Source organism: Platalea leucorodia (genome assembly GCF_965183815.1).
Source record: "Platalea leucorodia genome assembly, chromosome: 5".
In the NCBI taxonomy this organism is placed as follows: domain Eukaryota; kingdom Metazoa; phylum Chordata; class Aves; order Pelecaniformes; family Threskiornithidae; genus Platalea; species Platalea leucorodia.
Window position 1 is genome coordinate 78005433 of NC_138827.1, and position 19597 is coordinate 78025029.

Genomic DNA, 19597 nt, shown 5'->3' on the forward strand with positions numbered 1-19597 from the left:
TGTCCCATTTTTAAAAAAAATAACCATAAACCCTTCATAATTATTGCGTTATGGGTCTGAAATGAACGGCCATCATTAGCTCATGTGCTCCTCTCTTTTATCATTCCTTGCATCTGTCAAATTTTTCTCCTCGCATGTGTAGACATCATCATTTAAAATGTCTGCAGAAGTCTCCTAGGTTGCCTGCCAAGCAGCAGATGTGCCACCCACGTGGGAAGGAAGGAGATGTCAGTCCCAGAGTCTTGAACCTAGACTTTTGAAAAAAAAACAAGAAAAAACAACCCAGAAATGAAATAAATATATATAGTTCAGCTAACCAACAGTGACTGCTGTCCCCAGAGGCTCCACTAGCAAAAAGGAGGACGCACGCTGCTTTGTACTTCTGCAGCTAATCTCTTCGTTATATAGGCGCGAGGCAACAGGTAGGGACCCCCAACCCTTTCCCGGCAGCTACTTTGATCAGTCACATCGCTAGTCACAGAAATGAAGGGGTCTCAGAAATCCTTTTATACTGGAAATGCTGTAACATCCCAGCAGAGGGAGGAGAAGTGGAGAATCATTACTGCACAACAATTAGTGCTGTTGTCTTGGAGAAGGGAAGAAGACAGCAGCAGCCGCTCCGGAGGCGGGCTGGGGTTAGCAAATGCCTGAGAGGCTTGGCCACAGGTTAGGAGACCTCGATTCTCCCTCCTCCCCTGCACCTCCTGTCCCTGTGGGGTGGGTGGGTGGGAACACAGGTGGAGCTTGGACCCTCAGACTCTCTTGCCCCCAGCAAAGCTCAGGTAGAGGAACACAGCGGCAGAGAAGCAGTGTAGTGATGGTCCTGACAGGAGTGCAGATGCCTAGGGAAGGGGTGAACACAAAAGCTGCTTTTAACCCTTAAATTGTCAAGAGGTCTCCCGAATAAATCTGTTAATCTATGTTTTGCTCCGAGCGTTGTTTGAAAGAAGAATGTCAAGACAGTTCTGCTCAGAGTGCTGACACGGCTAGGTTTTTGGAAGGTTTTAATCTTATTTAAATCTGCTGGAATGTGAGTTGTCTCCTGCCCGAAGTGAGCAGGGTGGCTAGCTGGGGTGACGGGAAGCTCTGTGGGCCGAGCTGGCCGGTAATGATCTCCTCCAGCTCCATAATATTCTCCTGACTGGGGAGGTCTGGTCTCTCATGATCACATCGCAAATGCAAATACAGACTGGCTGAATTCTCTTAAATTAATCTCCATAAGTAAAGAAAGGGATGATGATTTATAAATGTCAGATCTGACTGAGTTTTTAATGCTTATTCCTCAGGATGAGAGCTAGGTATTAAAAATATTTTATTTTTTTAAGCGTATTTAGGCTTTTTCTAATTTATAAAAAATTTTCAATTCATATTTCTGTGTTGTTCTCTATAAATCTAATATAAAAGATTCATTTTCTATTAGTTCAAATATATCAGCAAAGAGAGATTTACATTCTTTGACACAGCATTTTATTTAATTGAATAATGGGATTTGAAGGTGAGCTAGGACTGTGAGTGTGACTTGATTGGGTCTGTCTATTTGCATATTTGATTTCTTTTGCTTTCCCTCCCTGTAGTCTGCTTTTCTGAAATCCAGCACTCTGAATGAGATCCCTTGTAAAATGAATCATCACACCAAATCAGGACAGTCACTTCACCATCCTCCAAAATTTCAGCCTTACCTTCTTTCACAGAAAGGCTTTTCCTCTCTTTCAGTTTCTTACCCACTACGGGGAAGAAATCTCCCCACACCCTCTGGCACACACGTATCTATATGGACATGTGTGGGTGTGGTGGATAACAAGTTCGTTCTTCTACCCAGTGTAGATGTGCAATAGCATCTTCTACTTGGAAGCTCTGAGAGATTTATGGGGTGCTCTTTGAAGTGCTGACAAGGAGCATAGCTGAAGCCAGTGGTGCTATTTTCTTACAAAAAGGATCTTTATCATAGGGGAAAGTTCTGTAACGTTTCACAGAAGCGGAGAGAGTAGATTTATACCTAATTGTTCCCATAAATTTATTCTACAGCTGGACTCTACCAATAGGAATGCTTTTTTCTGCCCCTTATAAATCTCATATTTGCTTATCTTGTCCCCAAAATGCAGCAACTCTGACAGCTTGTAAATTAAAAAGCAATTTCTTACCTAGCTGATATCTGATCAATTCAATAATTTTAAGGGGAGGAAGCAGCTGGGCACCTCCTGGGCAGGCAGGTGAAGGAGGAGCTTCAGGCAACAGCAGGAACCTCAAATTTGAGGAGAAAAGGGGCCTGTGGCAAGGTGCCATGTGGATTGAAACGTTCCGGGGTGGTTATTGAGAGGAGGACCGGGGGGAGCTCTGGGTTGGGATGTGTGAGGTGGGCTCTAGGCCAAAGGACATACACAGCAGGGGAATCTGAGTTGGGTTTAAGGTTACCGCATCTTTTCTCTCTCCGGTGAGGCAGTTTTTGTTAGGGTGCTAAACACACAGGATTCTCCTTGCTCAGTCCTTCGGACTTTCCCTCTTTGCGTCTCCTCATCACTCCCTCTCCCCCCTACATCCCATAGTTTTTTGCTGTTTAAAAAAAAAAAAGATACACCTAATGAGGTACCTTCTGCCCGGAGTCCATCCCTACCTGACGTGGAACGTGTTCTGCACCTCCTCCCCAGCTGATGCCATGCTTTGGGCTTGGGCACTGGCCTTGCTCCTTTGCCTGCTGTTTGGGGTTGGAGAAAACAGTAAAACTATGTTTGAAAAGTGTTAATGGCAAGCTGGGCAGTCATGGAAGAGGAACATTAGCTGGGAGTTATGGGATGATAGCTTAAACGGAAGAGGAAAGGGAAAATATGAAATTAACAGCAAGAAATCTCCTGGGTAGTAAAACTTGTTAGTCAGTGCAATAACCTCCCCTTCACTTGGCAAATTTAAAATGAGCCTGGACAAAACACCTTAAAGGTCTTTACTCCCCTCCAGCTTGTGTGACTCATGGGCCCTGGGGAATTTTTAGGTCCCTTGGCTGGTTATGGGTATTCTTTCAGACACCTCTGGCTCCTGATGACTTGAGCCAGCAGAGCACTCTGCAGGTGTTTCGTAACTACCAATAGTCCAAGGCATAAAACCACTCTTCTGCCTGGATTAGTGCTGGGGTGTTTCACTGAAGCAAGAAGGTGTCCATGCCTGTCAGAGCTGGACTGAAATCTGTGTTTCATGCATCGCTTTCCATGGTATATTGTCTCATTTCTCTCTTGCTCATCACAAAATAGATACGTCTCCAGAAGACTATTTTTTTTTGCTATCTTTCTGTGCAGTATTTGGTACTGTCATGCTGTTTCTTAGTCATTATCTTACTAATGCCTGAGATGGCACAGTCAATTAATTGTAATAAATAACAGTTGCAAAGCTGCTTGGTAGACTGGTGAACATTCAAGACATAATTCCCTTTCAAGCCAACACTTCTTCCAGAGAGGAGAGATGTTTTTCTGCGGTTGCTTAAGCCAAGTCAGCAGAGCTGCTGATGAGTCTTGTTTGTTGAGATTCCTCATCTCCCTCCTCGACTGAAGCAACATCCTGGCTTTCTCTTTGAGGGTGACCCATTTGAAAGGCCGAACGGGATGCTCCAGAACAGAGACAACGTGCTTTTCCAGAAATAACTGGGGGTAGAATATAGCCTTAAACGTGCACAAAAAGTGAAGGGTCCGGTGAGGACCAGTCTCTACTAGAAAGGCTTTGCCTGAGACACTCAAGCATCACTTTAATAGAGAGACTGATGATTTTAACAAGAGTTACTCTGCCAGTTACATTTGTACTGCTTCTTTGAAACAAATAAGCTAACCTGGGCCTGGCCCAGATTTTACCGGTGTAATTGCATCTGTGCTAGGTGCTTTGCTAGTGTAAAAAGTCATAGCAAACCGCTTCCGTGCCAAATCTTATTTTTCTAACAAGAGCTGCTCAGCAAAGCCGTGCCTAAACACTGGGAAATGGGGAGATGGAAAGTGCAGAACAAATGCTGCGAAAAGACCAGAAACTATAACAAACTCTTACTATGTTAAGCAGAGCCATTTTTCTGTGACTTCTAACATGAACTCATTTCTATTTCTGATCTTCTGAAAACTGGGGCAGATGCCGATTTGGGGTAAATTGGTCTAGCTCCACTGAAAAGAGGATGCTGATTTTTTATTAGGTACGAACCTGGCACTGAACGTATTTTCAAAACATCTTTAAGTGAGTCACTGCACTCAAATGAATATTCAGAAAGAACTGGGTGCCTCTCGCACAGTCCCCAGGGAGAGTCTCTGTACGTTCTCACAGATAAGGAAACCTCAGGAAATTTGATGTTTCTTTTAGACTCCTAGTACTTGAGGGGAAAAAAATGTTCAAAGGCAGGGAAAATATCTGGAGAAAAACTTCCACAAAACTCCTGAGAAGATCTCATCAGCTCTATGTTGTTGCTTCTGAAACTCACAGTGTATTATAAGACAGTTCAAGCCAGAAAAGCTTTTAGGCATTGATGGATTTTAGTCTCCTATTTATTTAATGTTACTTTTACTTTTTTACTTTTTTGGAAAAGCCAGAGTTTTTCCAAAGCAGATTCCAAATAGCACAGTATTATTTAACCCTTTCTGGTTTCTTAGTGCTAGTCCCTGAATTCAAGCTTTGCCTCTGTTTATTTAAAAAAAAAAAAAAGGCCTTTTTTCTAAATCCTTAATTTATTGAAGCTGGAATTCCTTCCCGCCTCACCAGTAGTTTTATTAGTGAGTCTTCCGTGTGGGCAGCCGCAAGGACAGACCAGCTCACATCTGTGGTGAGGCTTAGAAATGCTCTGCTGGGGAGGACTGGGAGTTTGCCTCAAGGAGCACGTAGCGCGTGTCGTGCTCTCTCATCATCAACAGCTTTTCCTCCAAATTAGCCTAAGCATCATTGCAAAAGCGTTTCTTTAGGAATCTCTTAGGGTTTTATAGTCTATTTACATCATTACATATAGTGTATATAGTATGTGTGTGTGTGTGTGTGTGTATATATATATACACAAAAATTTAATTTTAAGGATTTTATTCAGTTATCACCTCTAGTTTCAGAATTTTTTGCATGGACACAGGTATCAAGTAACTTGGGCCTGGAATAAACTGGACAATGTTCCAGTTTCTGGATATCAATTTAAAGAAAGTCTGCTATTCCATCCTGAAATAAAGGTGGCCATTTTCATTGAATTTACCAGCAAAAAAAGCCAACAACCTGCTACTTTCCATTTTTTTGCTTTGGCTCTCATAGAGCACGACCTAACTGCAATTTCCAGTTGTTCCCATCTCTGCTGACATGACCAGCGCAAACCAGAAAGTAAACAAGACATGACAGCGCTTCTGGCTCCAAGTGGGTGAGGACCTGGAGGAAGGTTTGCCTGCTCAGCATTCGTGTCAGTGTACCCACTGGCGATAACGATGCTATTTATACTCCGTGATCTGAACCACGCAGTGTTCAGCCAGCATCTCTCCTCTCGAGAGCTGCTGGACAAAGTCGTCGGAGTGGTCCCAGACTGACTCCCCACATTAACACCCCAGCTAGTCTAGGCAAAGTCGGCTCTCGTTTTGGAGAAGGTATGTTCCAATGGTCTCAGTTACTGTCATTTCTGTTACACCTTTGCATGAAAGCAATTATCTTGCAGATACGGCTCTGCCGTGTGGGTTGTTATGGCAGTTTTTTAGCTTCTCATATTACTCAGCAGCAGCAATATTTGCCTCACTGGAGAAATATCATGTACTGGAATATTGGGAGTGCTTGAGACCCTTGTTTTAGAGGCACTATCTAATCATTGTAATATATGTAATGATTAAATTGAAGCATTGCCTAAACTGATAGTTGAGTCGATTGACTGATATCTTTTCTGTACCCTTCACATCCAGGCAATCTCTGCCTGGACCAGGGATGGATGAAGAGGGCATGCCTGTTGGGTGCCAGCATGGGTACGCTCAGTGCCTGACAAAATCAATTGTGACAGGGCAGACAGACATTAATAATACAGGCTGAGTTCATCGTTTTAATTGAGACTTACGATGTCTTCCATATCCAATTAAAAGCTTGGTAGAGTCCCAACAGGCAGAATTCAGTTGATGAAATTACAAATCAGCTAGGACCACTGAGCTGACAGCCTTCATCAGCAGTATCCCGTCATCCTTGGGAATGTGTTTGAAAGACAGTATAGCCAGCAGAACTGTACCTTTGGAGCACCATGCGGCACAAGTGCTGGTTGTGTGCCATTTTTTCAGTCCCTGGTCGGCTTGGTCTCCTTCCCGAGCTCCAACAAGGCTTCTACCCAGAGCATAGGACTCTGATAGTCCAAGAGGGTAGGTCAGCAATGTGTTTTTCATCCTTTCTCAAGTTGGTGTATTTCATCCCAACACAGACGGTAGTGCCTGGATTTTCCAAACCCCGTTATTCTCACCAGGAGTTCATCATGGAGGGCCATGGAAGAAGCTACACTGCTCTGTATGGAGCAGGGGTCCTGATGGAGCAGGCGTTCAGGGACACCATGGCAGCAGCCTCTCAACGGGGAAGGCTTTTTTGTACACTGTCACAAACACTTTTGTTTTCTGTGTTTGGTGTTGATTTTGCATATCCACAGTTTGTCAGATCCAGCCTTGCTTTCTTCCCAGGAGTGGCTTTGCTAAAGCTCTGCTGATCCACCGTGTTCTTTCACATCATGTTTGCACAGCACTTTGCTGATATTTCCTCATTCTCTTCCTCTCTGCCTTGACAAGTGATATAATGTAAGTCTCCCAGTTACGAATGCTAATTATGTGCTGGCTCATTCTTGCTTTTCAGATAGCAATCAAGGCTAGCTGAACAACTGCCTAGTAAAAACCAAAAGCGTAAAAAATAAGTGGAGGTACGAGATACATGGGTAACTAACTTCAACAGCGACCTTTATAGAGCCTGAGAAATAATGGTGGGAGATCTGCTTGAGGAGTTCACAGCGTGTGGTATAATCTGTTGTCAGAGCCACCGGATCATTTTTTTATTTGGTTCTCTTCAAACTTTGTCTGTTTTTCTAAGAAATATTTTAATTAAACGCAAAACAAAAATAAATTAAATTCTGTAAGGCTTATAATTATTAATCACAGGAGTTAAGCTGTTTTTCCCTGTGTATAAGAAAATGTGTTTCAAGCCTAAGCAAAAAACTGTCCTCCTACGTAAGATCACAGTAGTTAAATGTTTATTATACCTTGCTGATGTTGCGGGAGAGTTCAAAATAGAAATGCCTAGGTGAGGCTCTCCTCTAACTCAGACTTGCAGGACAGCTTAGTATTAGGATTTTATCTAGTTCTTGAAGCAGGTATTTTCCTTTAAAATTGTCTAGAGTTTTCTTTTAAATTGAATAGTTCCCCTGGAATTTTACAAATTAAGATTAAAACCAGTTTATCTTGCTCTCCTGCTCACCCATTTTCCGTATTCTTAAAAAAATCACTCACAGTTGAAGCCTTATGGAAAGAGAGAGAAAAAGATTTTTGGGGCGGGAGTGAGAATGGAAGGGTTGGGAGATATAAAGCCACAGTTGGCAATCCTGCTCTCTCACATTTTATAAGACAGTAAAATCTGCATATGGCAGATGCTCTTTTTATAAGGGGAAAGAAACCCCTTGTAATTTAAGTCATGATCTCTGGGATTCTGCTGGGTGTGTTTTCAGAAATTTTTCTGGAAAGCATGTTTTAGTTTTGAAAACAAGCAAGTCGTTTGGCAGATTTTTAGAATGGGGAATTAAATATAAAAATCAGAATGTTATATTAAACAGTGTCATCTAATAAATACAGTATTGTTTGCAGGTGCTGGCTCTTGAACTCGCAAAGGGATGCAAACATGTTTCTTTTTAGGATGCTGCCAGGTCCCACTCTGCAGGATGAAACAGGATTAGAGGCTGTTCTGACCTCAGAAGACCAATTTTTCGCTGTTTTCTGGCATTACTTACTGTGTTTGATTTCATTTCCAGAGGTGGTGTGTATTCAGACCAGTGCAGGGTTAGACGTCCAGTTCCGCTCCATGGTAGTGGGAAGATTAACACTCCGGCACCGCTAAGCTCTGAGAAAGGACAGCACCGCTTAGAAACCCCAAAAGAGGCTTCAGAGCTGATTCTGCGAGGTTGTGTGCACCGGGGACGGAAGGACACGATGGCCTTTGGGCCTCCTAATTAATATTGCCAGAGAGCCTCCCTGTTGCATGTCAGATAAAGGATGAAGCAAGGTAGAGCGTTGTGGAACATAGAAAAACCTACCTGCAGCTTTTAATTTGTTTTGAGTTTGCAATCAGAATAATGGATAAGAAAGAGTAATTTGGCTGGGGCAGTGTAAAGCTGAGCAGGCTCTGGATAAATCTTCTAACAGAGAAGTTAATTTCTTAACTGATGATATGGAAAGGCATTTCAGTATTTGGATGAAGCCTGCATGCATGGGATGAGAGAACAGTGCTAATGATGCTGAGCCAATGATCCCGAAGGGCAAAATCAATCTTGATCTTCTGAAGGGTGACCGATACATGCAGTGTTGGTAGGGAAGAGGAAAGTCTGTTTTGTCCTTGTCATTTTTAAGTTGATGAGTCATGTTAACTTCTCTGAGGGGTGAGCTGAGAGCCAGGATACTGTCAGAGGAACTGGCTGTAGTGGAAAGGTAATTTTTTTGTATCTTGGTGGATAATTGGTATTAGAAACATAAAAGAAATGGAGCTTATAAAAAAATCATCATAATAATAAAATAAAAATTAAAATGAAGGGAGACAAAAAAGGTCGGAGTGGCAGATTGGGGATGTGGTAGACTGCAGAAGAGTTCCTGGGGAGAGTCAGGAGGAGGTGGAAACGTGCAGACCACGGTGGGGAGCAAGGTGCCAAGAAGGAGGGATGTTCACCGCTAAAACAACAGCCAGTTAGAGATTGGGCACCTGAGGTTTGGTGAGTATCAGCACTGGAGACGGCTCTGGAGAGGCCATGATGGGTCCTCACAATCTGGGGAAAGCAGTAGAAATGCTTCAGCAAATGGCACGTTCAGCGAATATGATGAATTGAAATCAGCAAGTGGAGAAGCACAGGATAGTATCATTCTTTTTATTTAGCAAGAAATATTAATGTGTCGGAGTTTGTTCTTGTTCTGCCTAAAGAAAGAAGTCAAAATGTCAGCATTTCAAGGAACAAGACAAAATTCCCATTCCTTTGCAATCAGAAATACTAAAAAGAAAAAAAATTCTCTTATAAAACTGAAAAGGATTCTGAAAAAAGATTATGTTTTGCTCAAACTTTTGAACTGTCTTTTTCCCCCCCTACCCCCCCAACAGAAATTTTGAAAAATATTTTAAATAAGTGTTTTGGGGGGAATGTGCCTTTGACCAAAAAAAAAAAAAAGATGGTGACTGAAAGGAAGCTTCCTCCCCACCCCGAGAAAGTTCTGTTAGTCCTGCAGGCATTAAAGCACAGCGTTTTGCTTGAGGATATTAGAATGTGCTTACTCTGGGAAGGGAAAGCTGCCAGAGACCTGGGAAAAAACACAAGGCTGAGGAGGGAAGCCAAGAGGATATGGGTAGTGCAGGTGGGTAATGGAGAGGAAGGTGTGAAAAATCTCTTTGTGGTGAGAGGAAAAAAGAAAATGGAGGTTACAGCTGCCGACAGTCTTGTCATCATTGGCTTTGTAGAAGTCAGCTGGAGCTGTAGGGAGAAGTGGGCTCGTGAAGCATATCGCACCTTCAAAAGGTGTGTGGGAGTGGGTGCGGACGGCACCTAGCGTGGCTGTGCCAGCGCTGGGAGAACATGACGCTTCGCACCATTACGCTTCCTCCAGAGAGGCTCAGCAGCGTAGGGCTAGAGGCGATTATAAGCCTAGCTTAGCACTGACGTGCATGTGAATTACTTGGTGAATTCAAGAGTAACTTTCCAGCCTAATACAGCAATCTACCTTACTGCTGCTTCGTGGGCAGCAAGAGCCCAGGAGGCTGCAGACCTTCCCATAGCCAAAACTGAAACATGGTCTGAATTGCTGGGTGCTGCTCTGGGTTGTCACTTGGTTGAGGTAAGTGTCGCCTGGGATCCAGCTGCTAGTTAAATCAGCAACGCAGGGGATGCTCACCACCTCGCTCAGGCCACTCCACGTTTTGGTATTTATAACCAGAGCCCTGTGTGGATGTCAGGCGCGCGTTTCAGCCAGCTCCTCTCTTCTGCTCCGCGCTGATCCGACCGGGCAGTGCACATGCACGAGGTTACTGCCTGCTCTGATACCCGCTGAGTAACTCTGGAGAACCGAGTGACTTAAGCCTAAAGCATTTCTATTACATTTCACTACAAATTTCATTTCTTTATGATCACCAGTTACTGATTTTTTTTGTCAGCCTGTCTATTCTGTGTAGAGACTCGAAGCCTTTTACACTGGCTAAGGAAGTAATGACTTTCTCTGCAAAGAATCCTGTGGTTTCCTACAGCAGGAACTTTATCAGAATAAAATCAGAAGCAGCTAATGGTGGCTGCAGGATTTGTAACAAGCATGTGAGCCAGGATTGAAAGCAGCATTGGTTTTTTTTCTTCCTTAGCTTTGAATTTTTTTCCTGGTTCAGTGGATTCTTGTTTCCATTTACTAGATTCATTTGGATTTTCAATATGTAGCATTAGTCTGAGGAGAATAATTTCCTTTTAGAGTTCTAAACTGGAAAACCCCTAAGTGCGTTTGCAGTATTTCTGTGTGGCACTGGTATTTTTGCCTGGCAGGACTCCCTCTGCCTGAGGCGAAATCTTGCAGCCCCCTACGCGTTTCACGCAGTACCTTATGGAGGGGAGGGCAAAGCAGAAGACATTTTGAACTGAGAGGTGAATTCTTGCATGGTCACTGCAAAAGCCTTGCCTTGCGGCTAAAATCCTGCCCAGATGGAGCGATGCCGAGAGGCAGGAGAAGGGCTGTGACCTGCCATTCCTCCTCTGCCCCAGAGGGTTTGGGAGCAGAGCCCCCCAGACCCGGTTCTGCTGCTCCGGACGGCTCGGGATGGAGAGCTCCTGTTTCCCATAGGTCTGCAAGAGTCTTGGCAGTTAAATCTTTCTTATGTTTCTTTCTTCCTTTCCCGCGGTGATAAAGGGAAGCTTCCAGCAACTGCATGTGGTGCCTTCGAAGAAGAGGAATTCTGCCTTGTTTAGACACATTGATATTGATGTCTGTGAAATAGTTGGGTCATTTTCTGTAATTTTCCTTTCTGCTACTGTCTTCCAGGTGCACACGTTCAGGGGCCCGCACTGGTGTGAATACTGTGCCAACTTTATGTGGGGCCTCATTGCTCAGGGAGTAAAATGTGCAGGTAACAGTCATTCAGCCTTCTTTTCCTAAGACAGTCCTAATGTTGTAACTGTTTAATGTGCTGCCTGCTCCACCGTCACGCCGCGTGGCAAAGGTCTGATCGGACCCCTGTTAAAATCGAAGAAGGAAACGTATCTACTCCGCTGCTGATGGTTTCAGGTACCTGTTTCACTAACATCCCTGCAGTGAGCACCTCTAAAGCGCTCACTGAGGGGAAATAATAACTAAGGGATTTTTTTATTTTTTTTCCCCCTTTCAGAATGGAGGAGAAAATAGATAGATGTGTTGTTAGCTTTGTTTCTCTTATAACACTTGTATGTATGTGAGAGGTGTGAGAAGCTCACTGAGGGTCTTGATGTTCAAGGTGGGCAATCAGCAAATTTCACAGTGCTGCTGTGAAACAGGCATTCAGGTTAATTTTACGCATAAGCCAGCAGACTCCCAGTGTGCCATAGACCCTAAGTCATGTATCCTACTTGCAAACTTAAAAGAAAGTAAGAGAAGGGATGATGAATAAGGGATGCATACTGAAATGTTACATAAACATTCAGGTGCTGGTAGAAATGTATTACACACATGAGTGTCACTGCAGGCGTTTCTGGGATAAAGCCTCTCTGAAGTAAAACAATTTGACAGTTTTATTTATATGATTCTTCTGAAAAGAAAGGACAGTCAGCTTTTTTCAAAGGCAAAGAGGATCAAAGTGATCAAAATAGTTTACTGTATTTAAAAAGTATTTTATGACATTCTAGCAGGCAACCACATTTATAAAAATGGTGCAAAGAAATGTTGATGTATGAAGACCTGCGTATGTTGCCCTGGAAACTGAATTTTCAAGCTAATTTAAGAAAATCTGCTCCGTCTAAAGCTTTCTGAAATCTAGTCTCAAGCAAATAAGAGGGCTTTTTATCACAGAACTGCAAAATGATGTAAAACTTAATTTATAGCCAAATGTGATTGAAATATTTTAAAATCCCTCCCCCATAATTATTTGAATGCAATATTCTGTCGTTATCAATAGACTCTGTACTGTCCAGGATGTATTACAGAGTGCAGCTCTGTTTTAAGTAATGATTATGTAAAATGGCGTTTTCTTTCTCAGTATTTTCCCCCTACCACGTATTTAGGGTTGCAGCCATGTCCTTCGCTCATGAATGAAGACTGTTAGTACTTTTTACTGCTGTTGATTTTGCACAGGGTGTAGAGTGCTAGAAAAGAAAGAGGAAGCCTGATTTTGTTCTTGAATTGTTTTCTGATTACAGCATTCATTTTTTGATGGCATGTGAGCCAGTAAGTGTGCCATCTTCCTTCCTTGCTGAAGTTGATTCCTCAGTTTTGGCATTTAGGAGAAATGCCAAATATTTTCAGATTTCTGTTAAGTAGGTTTGATCCAGAAAACCAATAAAAACGAACAGTATGAAGGCTCGCAATGCTACATGGCATGGTGGAATGAACAGATAATATTGCTTTTCAAATTAAACCTAAAAAGTGCTTATGATTTTGTACAGCTTTTTTTTTTTTTTTTTTTTTTGGTAACTAACTTAGAGCTGATTTTCTGGTTTTATGCAGATTTTTCTAAATTATGAGTTTCCCAAAACTTCCAAAGTCTGGTTTTCTTTCCTCCTTATGGGGATGGTAATAAGTACTGCACATCTTCTTTTTTTCTTCCTTGCAGTATAGAGGAACATATGTGTATTAGATGACTTCATAGGTTCAGAAACTATAATTAGGGCTTTCTGTCTTGTGTAAGGTTTCATATCAGTGTCGATAGCTTCCAGTAATTTCGATGATCTCATTTATATTTTAAAATGCCATGTTGTACGACCACACTTGCTTGCTGAAGCATCAGCGAGGGGTTGGGGCAGGGGAAGGCTGAGGTTTCTCGGGCCGTGCTCAGGGTTGTTGGGCATGACCAGGAGAGATGCTGACGTGCAGCATCGTCAGCTGGGGTGCACGGAGGAGCAGGTGAGGAGCCATGTGGTGGCGAGGCTGCCGAGCAGCGCTTCCTCAGCCTGGCAGGTCTGGTCGCCGCAGTGTGTCCTGCATGGCTTGCTTGGGGTTGAGGAGCAGGAGAGATGGGCATTCCCAAGGGCACGGGTTAAAGCCAACCCACCTCGCTCGTTCTCCCCTCACTGCAAGGCTAGCATTTAGCCACCAGCCAACCCCAGCAATAGCTGACAGAGAACTAGGGGCTTCACAGATGATTTTATTCTCATAAATTTCATAGAAATCAGTGGCTGGGTAGAGGAGAGGGACTCCAGGCAGAGCCCCACGGAGGTGGACGTGGCAGGACAGGCTCAGCAGTTCCCCAGTCTGCCTTGTGCTGGCTTAAACTAAGGTTCATGTCCTCAGGCAGCGGGGGAGCTGGAGCTGCTGTGGTGGAAGGATGTATAGGACATCAGCAAGAATAAAAATGGGAACTAGGTAAGGAACAGCTATTCACAGTAGAATTTTTTGCTTTGGGTTTTGTTTTGTCGTTTTGCAAATCAGCAGAGGAGGGCTGGCTCATCGGCCTGCCTTAGCCTGCATTGTGGGGTCTGAATGTTGTTTGTTTGGTGAGGGTTCATTTGGCTGGATTTTTTAATTTGTTTTAGTCCTGTGTAGTTTCATCCAAACAGTTGAGCTTCTTGGTTTCTTTCTGTGCCTCATCTGCAGCAGTGTCTACCTGCTTCTGTCAGCTGAGGCTGTACAAGCCATCAGAGCCAGAAGCTGTACAGATCTAGGCATATCTCTATCAGATACAGTGGGGGGGGTCTTGCTGTTTTTTGGTTGTGTTTTGTTTTTTTTTAAAGCGATCATTTTGCTTCTGAGCTGAGCCATTTTAATATGGAAACAATGAGGCACAGTAAACAAGGAGCCACATGAGGCCATTGCTTTTCAGAGTAGGTTCGTACTTCAAAAAAATTGCAGCTTTTAGCAGGAGGCAGCCCACTTGCATTCAAATGGGGTTCAGTGCCACTCCAGGGAAATCCACAAAATCTGTTTTGTGGTCTGTATAATCATTTTATTGAAAATACCTATGAGCAAAACTGCACTGTTCATATGTAATTTTATACTTTTTAAAGCATTTGCTTTTTATAGCAAACAGTTGCACATCTCAAGAGGACTCTATTTCCTGTACAGAAGTGATAAGTTTAACAAATACAAATGGATTACTGCATGGGCTGCTCTCAACCATTTTAAATCCTCTACTGTGCAGAAGCACAAAAACAGGCAAGAAGAGAAGTGTGGGACAGTCCAAGACTGGACAACAAAGATAAATGTAATCCATTTCAGAAAAGAGGAGGAGGAGCAGGAGGAAAAAGTGGAGCTTATTTCTAATGGCTGATAGATTAGTTTTTGTTACACAAACAAGCCAATGCTTTGAAAAAATAATAAACCAGAACCAAACATTCAGTGCACGTGCCAGAACAACCAGCGAGGGTGCCTTAGCAGCTTGAACTGCCTTGACTCATGCTTTGGTGCAGTCCGGCATGACTGAATGTGTCCCTCTCCACCAAAATACAGCCTTGAGTATCTTGTCAGGTACACTCATGTATGACTAACTCCTGGAAGATGGGTTCTCCCTAGCTTATCCTTGTTCAGGTTTTATGGCAGACAAAGAAGGAGGAGTATGTCTTTTCCCTTCCATAAAGACAAGAGGTAAATGTAGGCACCATATTTGCCACCTGAAGGGTGGTTATTGGTTGAAGATAGATGTTGGCTGTCATCTTGACTACAAAGGTTTTGGGGTTAATGCAAGCCACCAAACATGAAAAGACTTTATTGTCTTTCAAAATTAAGACCTAGGGTGATGTCCAGGATTTGGATCCTGTAAGAAATTAATTGGTGGACTTAGTCTGACTTCTGCTGGTGGTATGTCCAGAGCAAAACAGGAATGATTTATTTTTCCTTAGATTTTATTCTCTGAAATTTGATCTTTATTTCATCAACTTCTTTAAAGACAGATTTGCTTCCTTAGAGTGAATCCTTATAATAGACATCTGCCCTACTGCCTCGGAGGGTCGTTCTTCCAATTTTTGCATCCTTGCCACAGGCCCTTAAAATTTTTGTGAGGTGAAGACTCATCTATATACAAGGAATTTGCTTTTTCTGATGGCACGCTCCATCTCCAGTGTGCTTTCCTGCAGGCTTTTGCCATAAGTAGAAATGACTGAAGAAGTGTTTGAAATTATAATGCCACCAGCTTGTGTAAACATTGAAGCTCAGCAGAAGCTAATGAAGACATAAGAGTTTACCCCAGCTCAAAATCCAATGCATGAACTTAAAAAAATGTATTTGTAATTACATTCCTCCTATGTAAGGCTCCTCTGTGCTCACGGGGCTCATCCCATTGCCCAGAATGTGTTCAGGAGAGAAACTATAACAATATCCAAAGAAAATTTGCAGATAAGCACCAGGGAGTTCATTTTATGAATGATACAAACACGTACCACCCGGTAGCATTAATGGAGAATAGTGTGTGTTACTAGAGACTAGAGCATGGCATTAATGATGCTGTTAGTGCGCTATCTGAGTAGACTTGTAGACAAGCAGACTAGTAGACTTGTCAAGCTGCTGCGTGTGTCCTGTCCCCTTCCCCAGCCCATCAGAACTGTTTAGGTTCCTGTATAATCTGCTTCTTCCTCTCTACCCTTTTGCTTGTTGTTCTTCATGAATAAGTGATATAATCAGAAGATCTTTTCGGGGTTTATCTTAAAGGAAAGATAATTTTTTGACTCTATTTCACTATATGCTTTTGATAGTGTTTTGGGCTGCTCCTTTTAACACCAGGCAGCACCACCCTCTGAGGGCGTACATGAAGCACCATTTCTGCTGCCTTGATAGATTTGCTCTGAACTATCTCAGCCTGCCACTCATGTAGCAGTTGCCTGTCTTTTGTTTCCCTTGGAGCAGGTAACTTCTGTCTGAAGAACTGATAGAAATAAACTTGCTGCTGAACTATCAGTTGTGGGGGCAACCAGCTGCCACTGGCTAAGCCCAAGCAATGTTGCTGCCAGCCGTGACCGCAGTAAGCCCCAGGAGTTCATTTTCAGAAAAATTAAAGTACAGTCTCAAAGCAGGATTATTTTGTGAATTACTGCCTAAGTGTTAAATTTCCCCATTTCATCCATTTCCTTCCACAGCAATTGGAAAACGTACAACTGCCCCACTTTCTTTGCTGTTTTATTTTGCCTTGCTATTAAATCCCGTGTGTTGGACAGCCCTATGTTGCTCCACTGGTGTGTAAGGATGGAGGAGACCACAAAGGAGCCTGCCCATCCTCAGGCATTAGTTGTGCAGGCACAATGCTCGTGCTTTTAGTGCCTGGAAGAACAATTGATGCTCTTGTGACAGTAACTCAGCAAGAGGAAGGCAAGGTGTGCTCATCATGGTGCCCACTCTCAAGGTATTTTGCATGCCTTGATCATGCTAATCTCCCATTCTGCCCACACCCCTGCCTTAAAAACACATCCAAGTTTCTTCTGAGATGTGTACCCAGATTCTGCTGGTTTCCCTGACCATGTAGGGCATGGACAGTCAGCCCCAAAAGGGAACAAGAGCAAAGCAAAGCCACAGAGGGCAGGGCTGTGGGAAGGGCACTGTTTGGAGAACAGTCCCTGCCCACCGCAGGCAGGTGGTGAAGCTGTTGGAGGAGATGCACGCTGCCTGACAGGCTGTTCCACCAGCTCAGGATCTGGTGGTGTTCCTGCGGGGAATGAGCTCCAAAATTTTGAAATGCTAATCAGGCAGCGGAGCCTTGCTTCAGAGCTGTTCCCATGGGGAAGCTATTCTGGAGCTATATATTCTTGAAACTGTAAGTCCTAAAAGCAGCTTTATCTCCAAGCCCACACAGACCTGGAAGCCTTGAGCAAGCCAGCAGCCCATGAGGGGAGCTGTGGAGGAGGTAGGCAGGTGTCGTGGCAGGAAGCCAGGGAAGTTTTTGAACAAACTGTGATCTTTCAAAACTTCCATAAAATCAAACTATCGCCACCAGGCGTGTTCTGCTGAAAGAACATTTCACCTGTGTTTTCCAACCAGCTTTTGGAGGTACAGACCTATGTATTCTTTTGATTTGGGATAAGGGGGGACTGGCTTGTTGGATGGGCTTTTTTTCTTTTTATTTCATAAGTCCTGATTTTTCTGTATTATTAGGTAATTTTGTTGCCAAGTAACTAGCTGCCTTCTAGAAATTCCTTTCTAAAGAATAATGTACCCTATAGTGCATGATACAGTAGTATGGATGATAGCAGGTTTGGGGGAAGCATGCATATATGTTTGGAAGCAATTTTTGCCATGGCGCTGCTTAATGAAGTGGCTTAAGACTCTGGTGGGACCAAGGTTGCTTCCAGATGTGCATTGCCCATTAACAAATGGCGTGTACGTAAGGCAGTGTAGCAGCTCCAGCGTTGCCACCCAGGCTGGAACAGCTCTGCTGAGGAGGAGGAAGAGGGCAGACCTTCGTGGCCCCCCCCGCCTTGTGCTTGGAAGCACAAAGTGCAGCACGTGGAGCCAATGGGGTTGCTACGTTCATGTGCTTGCTTGCACACGCCGCATCTGAGGGAATAGAAAACATTGCTTCCTCTGCTACAGAAAAGAGCATTAAATTATTAAAGGAAAGCTGCTAGATCATAATTGATTTATGAGAGCAAATTCCTTTCTAACCTTTTCACCCTTGCAAAAGTAACGATGCCAATACTTTGTGCTTGTGTAGAACCCGTCATCTTCGTATGTCAGCTTACCAAAGGCAGCGGTGTTATCCCATCTGGCAGGTACCGCAGTGGACCTGCCCAAGGCAATGCACGGTGCCAGCGCCCCAGCTCCGTGCTTCCCACCCTCCCACGCTTACCATAAACCTCTGAAGAGTCTTTCAGAACTTTTTGCAGATAATGTAAATCTACCTTCTAGCTCTTAAAGCTGCTTTTCAGAGTGACAAAATGCATAAATTTTCTTTGGGATAATTCAAAAATATAATTAGAGTGATGTATGTAGCATATGGTATCATTCCGATGGAGCGTGATCAGCAGCCATGTTAGCCAGTAAATCATAAACCAAAGGAAATCTAAAACTGACTAAAATCAAATCAGCAGTATAACAAAAAGCGGCAGCTAAGTATACTTTAGTCTCTGCAAATATTTATAATGTGTGCTCATGGGGTGGTATTAACGTACATACATCTTTTGGCTCTGCTCATGCATTAATAGGAACACATTATTTGTTCTTTCAGCCCAGTGGACTAACATCAGTATTAGCTGTTTCTAAAACATTACCGAACCTTTTTCTAGGTATCATAGGAAAGTATTGTCAAGCTGGTCTTAAATTTAATACCTCTCATAGAAGTAATGTCACAGCCCACCTGAACTCCTAGATCAATATGCTATTAAAGTCAGGGCAGCTTATCACAGATTTTTAAACATGTCGTCTAAAATTAGTCCTATTTTTTTTCCTAAATTTCCAAACTTCCTATAAACTCTTGAATTTATGACTGCATTTTTTTGATCACATTTGGTATATTTGAAAGGTGGCCACAGTTTGATAGCACTGTAAAAAAGAATAGTATGCGTGACTTACAATTCTAGTCTTGACAAATCATCTCTGTATAAGGTGAAATTCTGATTAACTGAAGTCAGCAGAAGTTTTCCTATTGACCTGCAAGGGTTCATGACTGCGTCTTCTAAATCTGTCCTGTATTATTAGAGGATTTATCAGCAGATACGATGCTTTAGGGGGATTTTTCTTTAGCTCTTCTGCAATTTGTATAGCCAGCCAGCAGATAAGCTCTGATGAACTTCTGTAAGAGATGGATAAGGCTCCTGGTTACTTTAGATCTGGAGTAAAGCTGCTAATGCCAACTTAGCTATTCTGGATTTATTTTGATATAACTAAAAGTAAATAGACCCTAAATTTGAAATCAAATGCATCCTCTTGGTCTTAATGAACCCAGCCAAATCATGAAGCTCATGTGTGAACAAGACAAGCTTTAGGAGTAAAGCTTCACCACGTGGCAGCACGCAGAGAGATTCAGGACTCGGCTTTCTTGTTCCTTCCTAGCTGATTCTAAAATAATGGGTTTCGAAGCTTTCATGAAGCATCTGCAATGAGAACAGAGGGCATTTTTATTTAATAATATGCAATTTGCAGCATAATTCCTGTCTTTTAGTACTAACAAGTAAGCTGAGTATAGAGTAGAAGGTTGGCACGTTCCCAGTGCTCAGTGGAGAGGAGGGCTGACCTCCTGCCCGAGTGCCTTTTACCTTGTTGGAGTCAGCAAGACAGATGGTCATCCTTCATCCATGCGTGGCTCTGGCTGTCAGCGGAACCAGAGACTAGTGACTGAG

At 43.1% G+C, this 19597-nt stretch overlaps 1 protein-coding gene across 1 annotated transcript in view; it reads left to right on the plus strand.

The window, feature by feature from the left end:
• Positions 1-19597, plus strand: part of CHN1 (chimerin 1) — a 104618-nt gene that overhangs the window by 74261 nt on the left and 10760 nt on the right. Inside the window, exon 8 of the mRNA XM_082314525.1 lies at positions 11196-11280. Coding sequence (XP_082170651.1) covers positions 11196-11280 — 85 coding nt within the window. The remainder of the gene's footprint in view (positions 1-11195; positions 11281-19597) is intronic.